We start from the raw sequence: 14,530 nt of genomic DNA, 5'->3' as shown, positions 1-14,530 counted from the left end.
CTCTGCACTCAATCCACGGCTTCTAGAGCAAACCACAAATGGTTCATCACAGATTCATACATGAGATCTTCGGGGAATGTACCAAAAAACCCACAAAATGTCACTAAACACCCATCCTGTCAACCACAGGAAAGAGCTCTGAAAAAGCTCTGGGTAAGGACTTCGAACAACCAGCAGAATTCAGCAATGGATTGATGAATGCAGCAAAGTGCAGTTCTAAAATGGAGCTCCATCATCTTCAGAGTAAATGTGTATTTGTACATCTCAAAAAGCACAGATAGAGATCACCCTTATTTGGAGTACAGCTCTTTTGAATAGCTCACTCTTTTAAATGAGAAATTTCTCCTAAACTGAAGATTTTCCATTTGATATTTACTGACTACAAGAAATCTCAGGCAATTACAGCCTCTGAAGACTGCAAACCATCTTCTAATTATGAAGGTATGTGCAATCCTGTAAATAAGGCTGGAACCAACTTGGTCTGAAAAAAAAAGGGGGGGGGAGGCTTTAGATATAATTTCAAACTATTTACTTACTGAAATGGAATTTTCTGTGCTTGCCAAAATGAATCCCATTCAGTGTGATGCAACAGGTGTTGGAATTCCAGCAGCCGCCTGCAACCCACATCTGGTAATGGTTAGGAGTTAAAAGGAAGTTCTGTAAGAACTGCTCATGTATAAAAACTATTCATCAGTCAGATCTATGGGCCATATTCACCCACCCGCTTGCACTGTGCATAGTTCGGATTTTTATTTCGTTTACAGAAAACGTAATTCTGCTCCTCATAAAGTCTTAGGAATCTCAGGCACTTGAGAGCATGTGGGGGATTGGTGTTGGCCATGCTGGTGGCAGAAAGGTGAGGGAGGGACAGGGGTTTAGAGAACAAGGTGTGAATACATCTGTATTGGTTCTGAACCAGATCTAATTCACATCCTGACCACTTCACATCATCATCATTCTGCCGGGGAAGGAATTTTCCCCCATGTCCCAAATACCTCATAAAAAACCTGTGCAATGTGAAAATCATCAGACAGGGATTTGTCAAGCAAAAAAATAATAATTCTCAAGTATTGCCACTCTCAGCTGGGAATCCTTTTGTTTTTTCCCCCACCTCAACTGCCAGATTGAAATCAGTAAGACAACTCAAAGGAAACAAATGGTAGGACCATGTCATCAATAATTAGCCCTTGCTAAGTGCCTCAGGATGAGTGGGGTCACTAACTTGTCACGCAGATGATCAGATCCAAAGATATAGAAGGTAATTCTCACTGTTTAAATACGTGTAAATTGTGCACATAAAATATACCGTACTAAACCCAATGCTATTAATCATTGAGTTTTAAGTCCTGTACACGCTAGATTTCAGCAGAAAGTGGGTGAAAAATAAAAAAGTCATCAATTTCCAGAATCATTTCTCCCCTTTTCCCAACGGAAAAACATTAATCTCAGTCATTACACACCACCAGACAAGAACAAGGCCTTAGTTAATTTTTACAGCATTATATTCATGGTAAAAAAGCCACACCTATTCTTTACCCCTGGGTTTTGTTCTCCCTTCGTGTTTCTGTGACAGCCAGAGATAGCAAAAGCAGAAACTGATAACTGCAAAGTAAGTGTCCCAGGCTTTGTCACCCTCCTGCACCTCACCAGCACTGAGGAAAATGTTTTAACAGAGACTACATCAGTCCAGACAGAGTGGGAGAAATCAGACTGATCCTGTCCCCCAGGAATACAAACATCTCTAGAAGAAATTATAAGGAAAGGATAATTAAAGAGCACTTTTCAACTAAGAGTGTAATCTAAGTAGCATATAACAGGATAATGACATTGAGAACATAATTATTAAATAGTTCTGTCAAAAATGGTTATTATTCATCTATAGAACACGGGAGTGATCTTTCACAGTAATATAACATTTTAATTCCTGACAAAGTGACTGAAATAGTACTAGGAAAGCATTCAAATGAAGGATTTTGAATGATTTAGAAGGAAGAGTGCTGTTCTTATCAGAAGGAGCTGTCGTTCAGACATTTAGTCAGAAATAATTTCCCAATTCTCTTCTCAGCTCCTACATGACTGGTGAAATACAATTTGTGCACAGTCTGACTGGACAGTAGAGCCACCTCCTGTATGCAAGAGATATTAAACAAAGGAATGAAGTTTTTATATCTTACAGGCCATCTCCAAACATACACTGTCTATATAAATTAAAAAAATCACTTATATCTGAAGGGGCAACCATAACACAGAAAATTTAAGATCTTGAATTAGCAGGAAACTCAGTTTTTGGATATACAATATGACAGAAACATTTTTAAAGAAACTGATCAGAGGCATTCGAGCCCACTCTGCAAACCTCGTGCTTGCTGTACAGACCACACACAAATGCTGCGGAAGAAACAACCTAAAATAATTTCTGTGAGTTGAACAGGAATGCTCACATAATCACTGGAAATGCTCTTAATTGGTGTGGCTCAGTGGTGCATTTCAGAGCTGTTAGATCTTCTGCCGCTCTGGAACTCTTTTCATGTCCTGGCAATCCCAGCCCAGCCAGCAGTTTGTTTATCATATTCAGTATGAATTTCCGGATCTCCAACAAAGTGGTATTTACTCCGAGGCAGGGAAGACTGCAGTAATCCAATAAGTTCTCATTAGCCTAAAATGCAGAAACATCTGCTGGGGTCATGAGCTGCTTTGCTGGCTGTTGATGAGCACAGGCTCAGCTCCCTTTGCAGCTCGTGTGAACAAAGAGTTGGGGGTTTGGGGTGTGGGGAGGGGACAAACGAACCTCGGTGATTTCCAGAGATGCAGCTCCACCCCAGAGCACCCCGGGCAGGAGGGATCCTGCCTTACCTTGACCCCGGAGCCCCCATTGCAGGCAGCACAGGAATTACAGCAAAAAAATGCCTTGACTCAGCCCTCCCGAGCTGGTGGTCAGGGTCTGGCACTGAGGAGAATGTGGTCACAGCTCCCCCAGACACACCAGTACCCAGGCAGGGCAAGCTGCAGGGCAAACCCAGCCTAAAAGCTTTGCCAATCTCTTTTTAAACAACCAAGAGTTTTGCAAGGGACAAATACTTCAATTTCTGGGCTCCCCCTTCCTCCCAGGCTCTCACCCACCTGGCTCATTTCACAATTGCTTTCAGTTTTTGGAGGAAGAAAGAAAAAATCCCTTCCCCCAAAAAAGCACCTTAACACACAGGAATGTTAACAATTGGTCAAGAAGAACTTCTGGCCTAAAAGATGAATAAATAGGTAATAAGTGCAGCACAAGTTCAGACAAAACAAAACTAAACTAAATCTACGTTGATACAAGTTACAGCAGGGAGAACATTATTAGTTCCACAGGACAAAAAAAAAGACACATAATCTGAATAAAAAGAGCCCTTAATTTGTTTAGGATTCCAACCGATTTAGAGCATGTGACATTGTCAGAAAATAAGTGGAAAATACAAAATAAGTGGTGTCACATCTGTTTAGCTCCTGCTCCAGTGATTCTGCAGTTCTTTGTTGTTGTTGTTTGTACAGTGTTAAATGACAGCAGCCAATTCTGTGGCTATTTCAAGGTGGAGGAGCCTAAAACACTTCTGCAAAGAGCCAAAACAGGACCACTTTGAAAGAACATTCATGAAAATCAAGAAGTAGTCTCTGTTCAAACTAGCTTAAAAACCTTTTCCTGGAGAGGCCGAGCTGCTTTAGATAACACTTGTTATACCATTTGTAGAAAGAATTACACAAGTGTTCAGTTTAAAGAATGGCCAGAATGCTGAAATTAATGCCTCTGATTCTTCTGAAACAATGAGCGCACATCCCCGGGCACAGAGTTGTTCTGTAGCAGCAGTTTGGCTTCGGCCCCAGGACTCCCCTTTGCCCCGTGGGAGGATAAGGAGTGAGGCGAGTGCCGCCTGCAGCAGCGGGGCTGAACTACTGCCCCCGCAAGATTTACAGCCTTTAATTGTGCTCACAGCGAGCACCTCCCCGGGGGGAGAATCAGCAGCATTCCACCGCTTTTCAGAGGGAAAATTTGCATTGCTGGCTGTTGCTTAAGTAACGTTTGGGTGTAGGTATACACATCCAATAGTATCTCAAGGGTAGAAAGGCACTCGACTGAAAAGGATGGGTTTAATTTAAAAGTATTTCTTCAAAGAAAAATACTTTTTCAGACCATCAGTGAGGTGCACCATGAAGGAATCCTAGGAAAGACAAGCTGATATGCCTGTGCAGAGACATTACTATCAACACACTAAAAAATTGATTTCAACTTCATCCTTCCCCTGTCATTTTTAAGACGACCCTTCCCAACTTTCAGTCTCAGAATTGCCACATTGATCATAAAGAGGTTAAAGGTGTGAGAACACACAGCTCAGCAATAATCCAAACCAGTTTCATCATACTGGAGCCTTTCTACCCACATCTCCATCCACCAAAACTAACCAGCCCACACATGGACAGCCAAGCTGACTTTGCTGGGCAAAGTTCCCCATCCAGTGGCCAAATTCATGGATGCAGCTCACGCTCCTGCCCCCGAGGTCGATCCAGCAACTATTGCTGATGTGCTGGATTGCAGCCACACAGGTGAACTACCAGGTGCAGATCATGTGAGGAAAAAGAAGTAACAGATGGATATCCTGAAATAACACCGGTTCACAGAAAAGCTTCTGCTAAAAAAATGACACTGACATTCTATGCAAGGAGGGTTTGAACAGTTTGTTTCATGGGTGTGGTACATCTACTGATCCAGTTACTTAATTTACTCCTGATTTTTAATAAAAGGAGACAAGAATCTAGGTTGACCATTAGTAGTGCCAGGAAGAAAGCCTGAACAACGCCTGAAGGAGTGCAAGGATAATACTCCAGGTATAGGAGCAGGCCAAAAAGCCTTATAGACACAGCTTAAGCCAGAAACGTGAAAAACCATCATGGAACGAGATTCTGCAGGTTAAAAAATACAGGTTACAGCATGCCTTCCAGAGAAAAATGCATTCCAAGTAAGAAAAGGAAAGGATGTTGAAGAAACACACCAGATGTGGCTTGTATGCTCCTAGCACAGCACATGCACCCAGTAATCAGGTTCCTGGTTTCTTCCCCCATTCCCGATCCTTTGGCCTCAGCACTTGGGGTGCTCATGGCTGACCACTGGGACCACTTGGTGTGGTACAAGTGCGTCACTGGACTATGCGGTATTTGCCCTAAGTAAGGCCAGATGGAAACAAAAGCAGCTGTAGGAGATCAGTGAACATATTCCAACTTGAAGGCTACCAATAGAGCAGAGGAAAACAGTTTTTATTATTACAAAGAATATCCTTAAAGAGGAGTCAAGTTTATACAAAAGCATTTGTTATTTCAATAATTTATTTACAAGGCAATTAAGCAACCAGTTACCAAAACTAGTTAAAAGTGACCAGGCTCCTTCCAAGCAAGTGCTTTGTACCCACACAGCACATCCAGAAACATGGGACAAATCTGAGGTCCTGCAGAAGCTGTTCAGTCAGCAACCAACACTCAGGCTGCAGATGACCACACAGGTCAGATTTGACAGGAAAAGCACTTTTTATCCTTTACCTTTCAGTACTGTCAAGGCAGAAAGGGACAGAAAACCTGTCACAGAAATCCCCATTAAAGTGAGCAGTGATGTCTCCCTGTGAGACAGCCTGCAGAACAACTCTCCAATTTCTGTATCAGTGAGCACCCCTGCAGCTCACTGCACTGAAAAACTGGGCAAGTTGCATGTCCACACAAGAAGTAAAAGGAAAAAATATCTGCTGGCTTTGAGTTAGTACCTACCCAGCAGTAAAACACTACAAAACTCAGTTGAAATACCAGCGTTTCACAACATCTACTCCATGATTCTCTTCACACACTAATTGGTTATGCAGAGAAACTTCTTTACTGGTGTCATACGACAGGTTCTGCACATCTGTGAAGCTCCTGGAACACATGAAGCTAAATCAGTGACTCTGAAGGACAATAACTCTGCTTTAGCCCAAAGACTACATGCCTGGACATCTGCATCTTTCTCCTACTATGACCCCACCAGAAGAAAACAAATGTAAAATGTGATTTTTTTTTCTCACAAGCAAGAACTGGGAGGAGAGATGGGGCAGTTTGCAGGAGGGGGAGAGGAGTGGGTTAATGGTCTATTAATCTTCAAAGATTTTAACTCTAATCTCTTCTGGGGCAACGAAGGAAGGGAAGGACATTAGTCATGCTTTATCTCTTCCTCGTCCTCCCAGTGATGCTTTGTATTTGTTGTCACAAGAGTTAAGGAGAAAACCCTTCTCTGTGCTCCTTGTGCCTTCTCAGGGATGACACATTTGCAGGGTTGTTATTTAGGACAGTTTGCAGCTCACTCTTCTGTCTCCTGGGTTTCTCCACTCCTACACAACTAAACTTACCAAGTCTATTCTTGCTCAGTGAAATTCTCAGCTGAAGTGTCAGAGAATGGCACACTGATGTGGTTCACCTGGAGTACAAACCCAACCCCAAACACCCCAGTGTGACTGTAGGCAGGGCAGGGAGAGAAATGCAGATGACTGCTACAAAGAGAATTACACTTAGTGCTACCAAGCCCTCAGTTAACCCTCCCCCAGTCTGAGTTCTGGATATATTCTGGCAAGGGCTATAGATTTTCCTCTGAATATTTAGTCAACAAGCCTCTCCACCCAATTGTTGAGATTACCTTTGAAGCCCTTTACTCAGCTGCTGAGACACTTCTTTAAGCTCTTTCAGCGCACCAAGTGCTTTAGCATTATCGCCCGAGTGCTTTGGCGTAACTTCTGCCAGAAGCTCCTGTGTGATCATTAACTGCTTTCCCAGTTCATCTGGAAGATGAGAAGTTAAAGGTATTATCAAAAATGAGATAATACAGTTAATACAAGATATTAACAGCTGGAGTAACCCAGAGACAGGTGAACAAGATGACAAAAAGATATTGTTCAGCTTCCACAAAAACACCATGAAACCGTGAAAGCCCGATTATTTTTCACTGTTGTGACTTGCACCAGCAACAGGCTTTTAAAATTGTTCATCAAGCTCTCATTTAGAGTATGTCAAAGAGAAATGTAAGAGAATAAACAAGTTTTAGACACCCAAAATTCCCTGGCCAGTTTTATGTATTGTTGCTGGCATGTACCCCCTCCATGAAATTTATTCTGTCATTTCCTTCAACATTCACAAACAAAAAAATGAACCTATTCCTTTCTAATCTTCTTACAAGAACTCTAAGCTCTTCAATAAACGTTTTGAATTTGTCTTTAAGTGCAAGATTACTGTAAATTATTTAAGAATCTTGTTTTTTGCAGACCAGCAGTTTAAAAATGTAACTTTTTGTCCAGACTTCAATACAAAACGCATGCACTGATTTTTCAAATATTCTCTGATTCAAGACAGCACACAATAACATTTAAGCTCCAGCTCTGCAAGAAACATGAGCAAGTCTGCCCAGGTGACTCTGTCCCTCAGACACAGAAACAAAGATCACAGCATTCCTACAACTTGTTTACACAATAGGAAAAAGAAGGTGGGAGGAATGCCATGAATACAGTTAAAATATACAGAAACCTGCTAAAGAAGGCACATATGAAGACTGAGCTAACTTAAAAAGCTAATTTCTTCTCTGCTGCAGTTAGGTGGTTAAACAGAGATAAGAATTACACATAGTACAACACGTGATTATTGTGCAGCCATGTCCACACAGGCTCTAAGAGCACACAAAGTTCCTCCAGTGGCCACAGACAGATGTAGCAGTAACAACGTGAGAAGTTTTTTTAGTATAAACCCAATATAACTGAAAGCAAATGTGATAAATCAAATTTTCATACCAAGGTAGGCTTGCTTATCTCCTTCTATGTGAATGTTCTTTATGGGTAATTCGTGTCTTATAGCATCCAGGGAAGCTGCAAAGCTTTTGTACTGCTCTTTGAACTGTTCACAGACAGCAACGAGGGGAGTCAGCACTTCTATCTGAAAGAGACACACACACTGAACAACACTTCTCCAAAAGCACATCTTCTGTAATTACACACCTGGCTCACTACAAAAAAATACCTTATGATAAAACTAAATACCACTCCGAAATGCTTATTGACAGAGGAATTCAAGAAGTCTGTGGTACAATAATCCCATCAAACTGTTTATTATGCTTTCCCCTACGTCCTCAGTACCAGTTCCCTTGTTTCTGCAGCTCAGAGATATTGGCAACACAGCCAGCAAAGGGTTTTGTATCAGATCCTGACTGTAATTAACATGTGTGTTCTCCAAAAGCCTTGTTCAATTTTTGCAATGCTTATTTGTTAAAAAGCAAAGAGATTCAGTTTTCAAAATTCACTAGTCAAACATTAATTATTCATTAGAAACCTGCCTTCTTACAACTAGGCCAGAACTACTTGTGGCTAACACATACAAACAAGATAAATAAACAACAGAAGATGTTCACTTCTCCCTAAGGGGTGGCATCTCAGCTCTACCCATAACTGGAGTTGCCCAAGTGTGGGATGTTCATGTGGTTTTGGGGACTTTCACCTCCTGTGCATCTCCCAGACCTGCCCTGGCAGCCTCTGCAATCCCTGCCCTTGCCCAGGAGCTTCTCCCTCCTGCCTGTCCTCCGGGGCCAACTCAACAGCGACAAAGGCACCTGCTCAGGTCCTGCAGACCTCAGCAAGAAGGAGAAATTCGTCTGCTTTAAGATTCATAAAATTGTACCCCTGCAGGCCACAGAAGCAGAAAAATCTCCCCTGGATAAAGCACAAGTTCATAAATTAGTTTGTGTAACTATCAGAGAAGCATTAATTAAAACTCACCTGTTTGTCTAATGTTTCATTGAGCTTCTCCTCTCTCTCCTTGAGCAGAATTTCACGTTTCAGCTCCCAGAGCTGCTTCTGTTTTCTCTGCTTTTCTTCACACAACCTTAGCAAGTTTTTTTCTGCTTTTTCCTCCATCTTGGCAACCCTTTTTTCTGCCTATTACATCCCAAAATTATTCACAATTAAAGCAATGCTACATCTGAGCAATTAACATATTCTGAATAAAGAAATGCAAGCCTCAGACCAGACCAAAGAGTTTCAATTAATGAACAGGAGACCTCACACAGTAAGCACAGAAAATCAGAGTTAAAGGCCCTCTCAAGACTCTTCCCACCCTCACTCCTTATTGTAAAGGAAAATACATACACACAGCACTGAGGGAACAAAGTCACTGCCACAACCTTCAACTCCAGACAGACTCACAGCTCTCCCAAAACTTCTGCATCCCCCTAATTCCTAAGAATCAGCAGTAGCTCAGTAAACCGGCACTGAATCCAATCTAAGACTTTTCATGGCAAGTGTTATGGTTTTACAAATTATATATATATAGTCAGAAAAAAAATCTAACTTTTACAGGTCAGGAAGCATTTAAGAAATTGAACATTTCCTCAATATCAAGTTCTATCTGAAATACCAAATACTTGACCAACTCTCACCTTTATTCTTAGGAAAGTTAAAAGTAGTGTCTCAGATTCCAGCTCTGCCATCAGATTACGAGAATCAGTTTCCTTCAGAAAAGAAAAGGATATTCTACATCAAGCTTGGTATTTAAACAATTGGTTTTTTCACTGGTCAAATTAATTACCAAATGAATGACCAATAGTCCAATTCATGCCTGTAATCATCAAAGCCAACAGGCAGCTCAATGAGAGAAGTTAGTTTTTTAAACACTCATGTTAATTAAATACATCCCTTTGTTTAAAAGACCTTTTATAGTATTTTCAGCAGGTTTTCATCATTCTGGTAGAGAATTTGAACTTCCTGTGCTACACTGAATGAAATCCCCAAATAAGGCACTTTATATTCAATTGAATCAGTGTTAGTTCTCAGAACAGAAGTGCCAGGAAATACTTAATGTGACATAATTAATGAGCATGGGCAGGAATGCAAGAAGAGCCCACCCGAGGAGATGCAATAATTGGAACAGGTTCTTTAGCACAATAAATGGAAGGAAAGCTCTGGTCAGTGTCCAGCTATCTGATCAACACACCAAACATTGCCAGCAGCACAACTGACTTCTGCAAGGAGGCTTTAGATCCTCCCAGGACCTCAGTTGTAGTTAAGATTAAAGATAAACAGAAAATCTTCATTTCAAAATCAATATCCTCACCAATGTCAGCAGTGAAACTCACCTCATCAGTCACTCTGCTTGTCTTCTTTGTCTTTGGACGTCCTTTTGAAGCAGATTCTGAGTAAGAACTCTTCTTGGGGTCACTTTTATCTGTATCACAACAACAAAGTTAGTGTGCTCTTCTGTCGAGGTCTATAGGGTGGGTCAATAGACCACCAGGTTCTTTAAAGAGATAATTTCAAAATTATTGTGTGTACCAGTAAAAAAGGTCTGTGCTTTGTTTCTGGCTCTGATATACTCATGAGCAGATAGGGATCAGGTGAGCATTTATCTTTAAGTGACAAATGTGATCTCCCTTCAGAAGGGCCGACGCCCTTTATTCCGTTAAAGGAATAAAGACTTAAGAGTACTACATTCAGTAATTTTTGACTTTATTCTTTACTTTTTGACTTTAAACAAAAACAGAGCACCCAAAAGATACTACAAATCGAGAGGTTAATTTAAACTCCAAAGGTCTTAGTACTTTTGCCTAAAATCCTTTTGTGAATATACAAGAATACAACAATTTCTTATCTCCAAGTTTCAGCACATACACTGAAAATAAAAAAATGCCAGAAATTGCATATGAATGGAAATTTACCATTAATAGCAGAAATATCAAGGTCTGGTAGCTTCATTTTTCCTTCATCTAATAAAGTGGACTGCAAGTCACCCTTCTCAAAACCAGTCTGATTTAATGAGCTGTGGTCAACACCTGTAGAAAGAAGCTGTTATCAGACTAAAAGAATTAGAACCAGAAGAATTAGGCTCTGCACAAGTTCACAGTTCCAAGCTGTAGAGGCCCAGGGAAGCTGATCTGGCTCACAGCCCTTCCCTCACACCCCACTATGACCTGAGAAATGCTCCTTATGCCTTGGCCTTGATGAGCTGCACCTGGACAAGGACCCACTTGAGCTTACCAGAAACACTCTCTCTTCCCAGGAATGTTTAATGAGCACCTGTTTTCCAAAAGATTTTAAAACTTTTTTTTTCCCCTCAACCTCCAAAGAAAGTTAGCAACTGGAATTGCAGCCAGAATGGAAAATTATTATTACTAAAGCCCACTCTCTAATGACTTTATACAGTGAGACTTTTCTTCTTCGTGTTAGAGCCGGGATTAACACGCGGGAACCACAGTTCTCCTGCTTGGACTCAGTGTTTATTAACTCTTATCTATATCACAGCCTCAAGAGCTGTGAGCTTTAACTAACAAGGTAAAAAATGGAGGTGCCTTTAACTCTTTCCATGGTTATGTACTAATCACCAAATAACGAGATGACACCTATATTATTTATACTTTTGACTCAATAATGACCACCCAAGGCCTGTAATGCCTTTTTCACCCAATTAGAAAAAACCACCCAAAACCAAGAAGAAGAAGGCGAAGAAGAAGGACTTAGACAATGCCCAAAATCCTCCATATTGCTTTGCATATAGGACTATATATAATAAAACCTTAAATTCTAAGTTTTCCACCCTGTGAGATCACACAATACCATTCAAACTACACACCAGTGCTATCACTCAATTTCAGAACCCTGTTCCATGGCCTCAAAGCAAAAGCAGTGCCTGCCTCAGGGTCAATGCCCCTCAGCACAGAAAGCCTGAAATTTTCATTTTCCAGGGTTCCAGCACCTTTGAGGTCTCAATTCACAGAAAACAAGGGAATTTTTTGTCTCAATAACTGGATATCTGCAGAGACAACCAAGGACTGACAGTAATACCAAACAGGAATAATTGGTAATGACAACAGAAATAAAAATGGATGGTTTTGCAGACAGTGATTTACAGTCACTCACATTTGGTTTAACAGAAAGATCAAATAAAAAAAAAAAAAAGCAGAATAATGGTAAGGTCATAGGAAAAGAACTGAACAAAACCTTGTGCAGAAGGCAGGAAACACCCAATCACTCAATTTCAGAGCCAGGACCTGATCTGTCTTAGTCCCACATCAAGTTCCTTAATATCCTTTGCGTACAAATAATAACTGCCAGTGATGCAAGTAACACAAAATATCAACATCTTAGAGCTTTTAAAGGTTTCATAGGCTGGAAATACAAAAGGACAGCTTTTAAACACTGGTAAAACCTACCAGCAGAAGTTCGGTTCTGAGAGTGAACTGATCTTGCTTTAGTTCTAGGAGGCGGCAGGGAAGTATTTGATGAAGAGGAACTTGACGAAGCATCCTGAAAATAAAGAAACAGCTAAGACAGAACATTAACAGCAATATCTAATCTTCAACTAAAATGCTGACAACAAACAACTAAATCCCAGGACACCTTGGCGCCTTGCAAGTCACCCGAGTGTATCAGCCAAGCTCCCACCCAGCAACACACCAGGGCTCCCCCGCAACCCCAGCAGAGCCGGTTTTCCCCCAGGTCTCCCCGATACGCGTCCAAGCCGCCCCTCACACCTTTTCTGCCTTTCGCTGAGCGACGCCTGAGCTCGGCAGTCTCGGCACTTTCTTGCTGTCTTTCTTATCGATCTGCAGGTAGCGAGACTGCACGATTCTTCCTCCTGAAAGAGTGGCAAAGAGAGCTCAGCCGAGCGCACCCCGGAGCTTCCCGCCTCAGGCTGGATTCCCTCCTCAGCCGGGCCGGGCTGCGCTCCCGCCTCAGCCAGCGCGGGTCCGCCCTCACCCCACGCTACCTTTCCGTTTAACTGTAGGCGTCTGTTTGCCCGCCGCCATGCCGCTGCCCTCCGAGGACATCGTGCCAAGCGAGCGCCGGGCGGGCGAGGGGCCGGGCGGGCGTCGCTTCCCCTCAGCCCCAAGCCGCCGCAAGCGCCATCGCGTTTGAATCACGGCGCATGCGCGCGCCGAGGCGGGAGCGGTGAGGAGTGCCAGCGCGCCCCCTGGCGGCGCGGAGGAATGAAACGAGTCCCGGTGCAAGGGCTACTAGAGAGGATCCAGTGGAGGCCACAAAGATAATGAAGAGACTGGAGCATCTCTGTGATGAGGAGAGACTGTGGGAGCTGGGCCTGGTTAGTCCAGAGAAGAGAGGGCTGAGAGAGGATCCCATCAATCCTATATAAATGTACAAGTATCTCCAAGAGGTGTCCAGAGGGTGGTACCGCCATGGTGCCCAGCGACAGGATGAGGAGTAATGGGCACAAATTAAAACACAAGACAAACATCTCGACATGAAGAAGAACTTCTCTACGTTGAGGGTAGGCGAGCGCTGGAACAGCTGCCCAGGGAGGTGTGGAGTCTCTTTCTCTGGAGACATCCCAAACACACCTGGACACTTTCCTGTGTCACCTGCCAAGATGACCCTGCCTTAGCAGAGGGGTTGGACTGGGTGATCTCCAGAGGTCCCTTCCAACCCAGACAATTCTGTGATTCTGAGAACCAGTGTGGCGCAGTGCTCTGACAGACCGAGCACCAGCCACCCCACCACCGCCGCAGCGGTGGGCGGGACACTCCCGGACCAACGGGACTCGGGGCTCTTTGGTTTTGACGAGAATCCACCCCCGCTGCCTCAGTCAGAGAGGCAGACGGCACCCGGCTGCCGCCGCCGAGCCGCGGCGGGGGCGAGAAGCGGGCTGGGGGCTCGAACCCGGGTCCCCCCGAGCAGCGCCCGCCGCTTCCCCTCCACTCCCCCACAGCCCGTGGGCTCCACTCCACGCCCCCCGCCCGCTCCTGCCGCGAGCCGGCGCATGCGCGGAGCGAGCGCGGCGCTGAATGGGCGCGCCCCGGCCCCCCCACCCGGAAGTGGCGCGCGCGGGGCCTGTGGCGGCGGCGGGGCCGGGCGGCCGCGCTTCGACACCGGCGCAGGTAACGGGCCCCGCGCTCCTCCTCCCCCTGCTGCGCATCCCTCCCGCTCCCCCTGCCTCCTGCTCCTCCGCCACGGGCTACCCAGCGCTGTGCTGGCGGTGCCTCGCAGGGACCGGGTCTCGCACCGAGCGCTGTGGGGCGGCCAGAGCTGTTCTGAGGGGATCTGTGTGGGTCGGCGCCTCGGGGCAGATGTGAGGGAGCGTGTGAGGGTCGGTTCCGAGGGGGTGTCTGGGGGTCAGTTCCACACCGGGGCAGCCGCGGGGCTCCGCCGCCGCCCTTAGGAGCTGGGGGCCGGAGCGGTTCCCCGGACGCCCTCGGGAGCTCGGGGGTGCTCGGGGCCGGTGGCCGTGCCCGGCTCCGGGGCTGTGCCGGGCGCGGGGCAGGTGCGGTGCTGCTGGCTGACTTTGTGTCAGCTGTGCCCGAGGAGCTGGAGGTGCCCGGGGAAGGAAAGTGTCTGACTGTGCCCGGCTCTGCCTCCCGTCTCTCGGGCAGAGCCCGAGCAGGGCACGGTGTTATTTTCAGCTGCTGCTTTTTTCCGTCTCCTACTTGCGATTTTTCAGCCGCACAGTGTTCTGCTTTTTCGTGTGATGTCTCTGAGTCTCGCTATGAGCAGCCTGGAATCTT

At 44.6% G+C, this 14,530-nt stretch overlaps 2 protein-coding genes across 9 annotated transcripts in view; one reads left to right on the top strand and one right to left on the bottom strand.

Moving 5' to 3' along the window:
• Nucleotides 1-5,262: 5,262 nt before the first annotated feature.
• HAUS8 (HAUS augmin like complex subunit 8) lies at nucleotides 5,263-12,948 on the bottom strand. The gene is made up of 10 exons (XM_066205533.1): nucleotides 12,781-12,948; nucleotides 12,545-12,648; nucleotides 12,224-12,317; nucleotides 10,733-10,846; nucleotides 10,154-10,242; nucleotides 9,458-9,529; nucleotides 8,799-8,957; nucleotides 7,821-7,962; nucleotides 6,680-6,821; nucleotides 5,263-5,928 (listed from the first exon to the last, which is right to left on the bottom strand). The coding sequence occupies exons 1-10, from the start codon at nucleotides 12,839-12,841 to the stop codon at nucleotides 5,808-5,810; spliced, it is 1,098 nt and encodes a 365-aa protein (XP_066061630.1). The 5' UTR covers nucleotides 12,842-12,948; the 3' UTR covers nucleotides 5,263-5,807.
• A 901-nt stretch (nucleotides 12,949-13,849) lies between these two features.
• MYO9B (myosin IXB) overlaps nucleotides 13,850-14,530 on the top strand; it is a 42,029-nt gene continuing 41,348 nt past the window's right edge. For 3 of the 8 annotated variants that reach the window (XM_066205374.1, XM_066205373.1, XM_066205372.1), the window contains exon 1: nucleotides 13,854-13,906. The gene's annotated coding sequence lies outside the window, so the exon portion shown is untranslated. Of the gene's footprint in view, nucleotides 13,907-14,530 lie in introns of all 8 variants that reach the window. The other 5 variants (XM_066205379.1, XM_066205377.1, XM_066205376.1 and 2 more) reach the window with 3 other exon arrangements.

The sequence above is a fragment of the Chamaea fasciata genome, unplaced genomic scaffold (assembly GCF_029207755.1).
Source record: "Chamaea fasciata isolate MVZ Bird 193981 ecotype frontalis unplaced genomic scaffold, bChaFas1.0.hap1 SCAF_28, whole genome shotgun sequence".
Classification (NCBI taxonomy): Eukaryota; Metazoa; Chordata; class Aves; order Passeriformes; family Sylviidae; genus Chamaea; species Chamaea fasciata.
This window is presented reverse-complemented; position numbering and strand designations above follow the sequence as displayed.

Coding starts and splice junctions, on each gene's coding strand:
- HAUS8 (XM_066205533.1), bottom strand. CDS start 12,841: ATGTCCTCGGAGGGCAGCGGCATGGCGGCGGGCAAACAGACGCCTACA. Junction 9,530..10,153: donor CAAGCAGAGTGACTGATGAG/GTGAGTTTCACT, acceptor TCTTTTCTGAAG/GAAACTGATTCTCGTAATCT. Junction 6,822..7,820: donor AGATAAGCAAGCCTACCTTG/GTATGAAAATTT, acceptor CTCATCTTCCAG/ATGAACTGGGAAAGCAGTTA.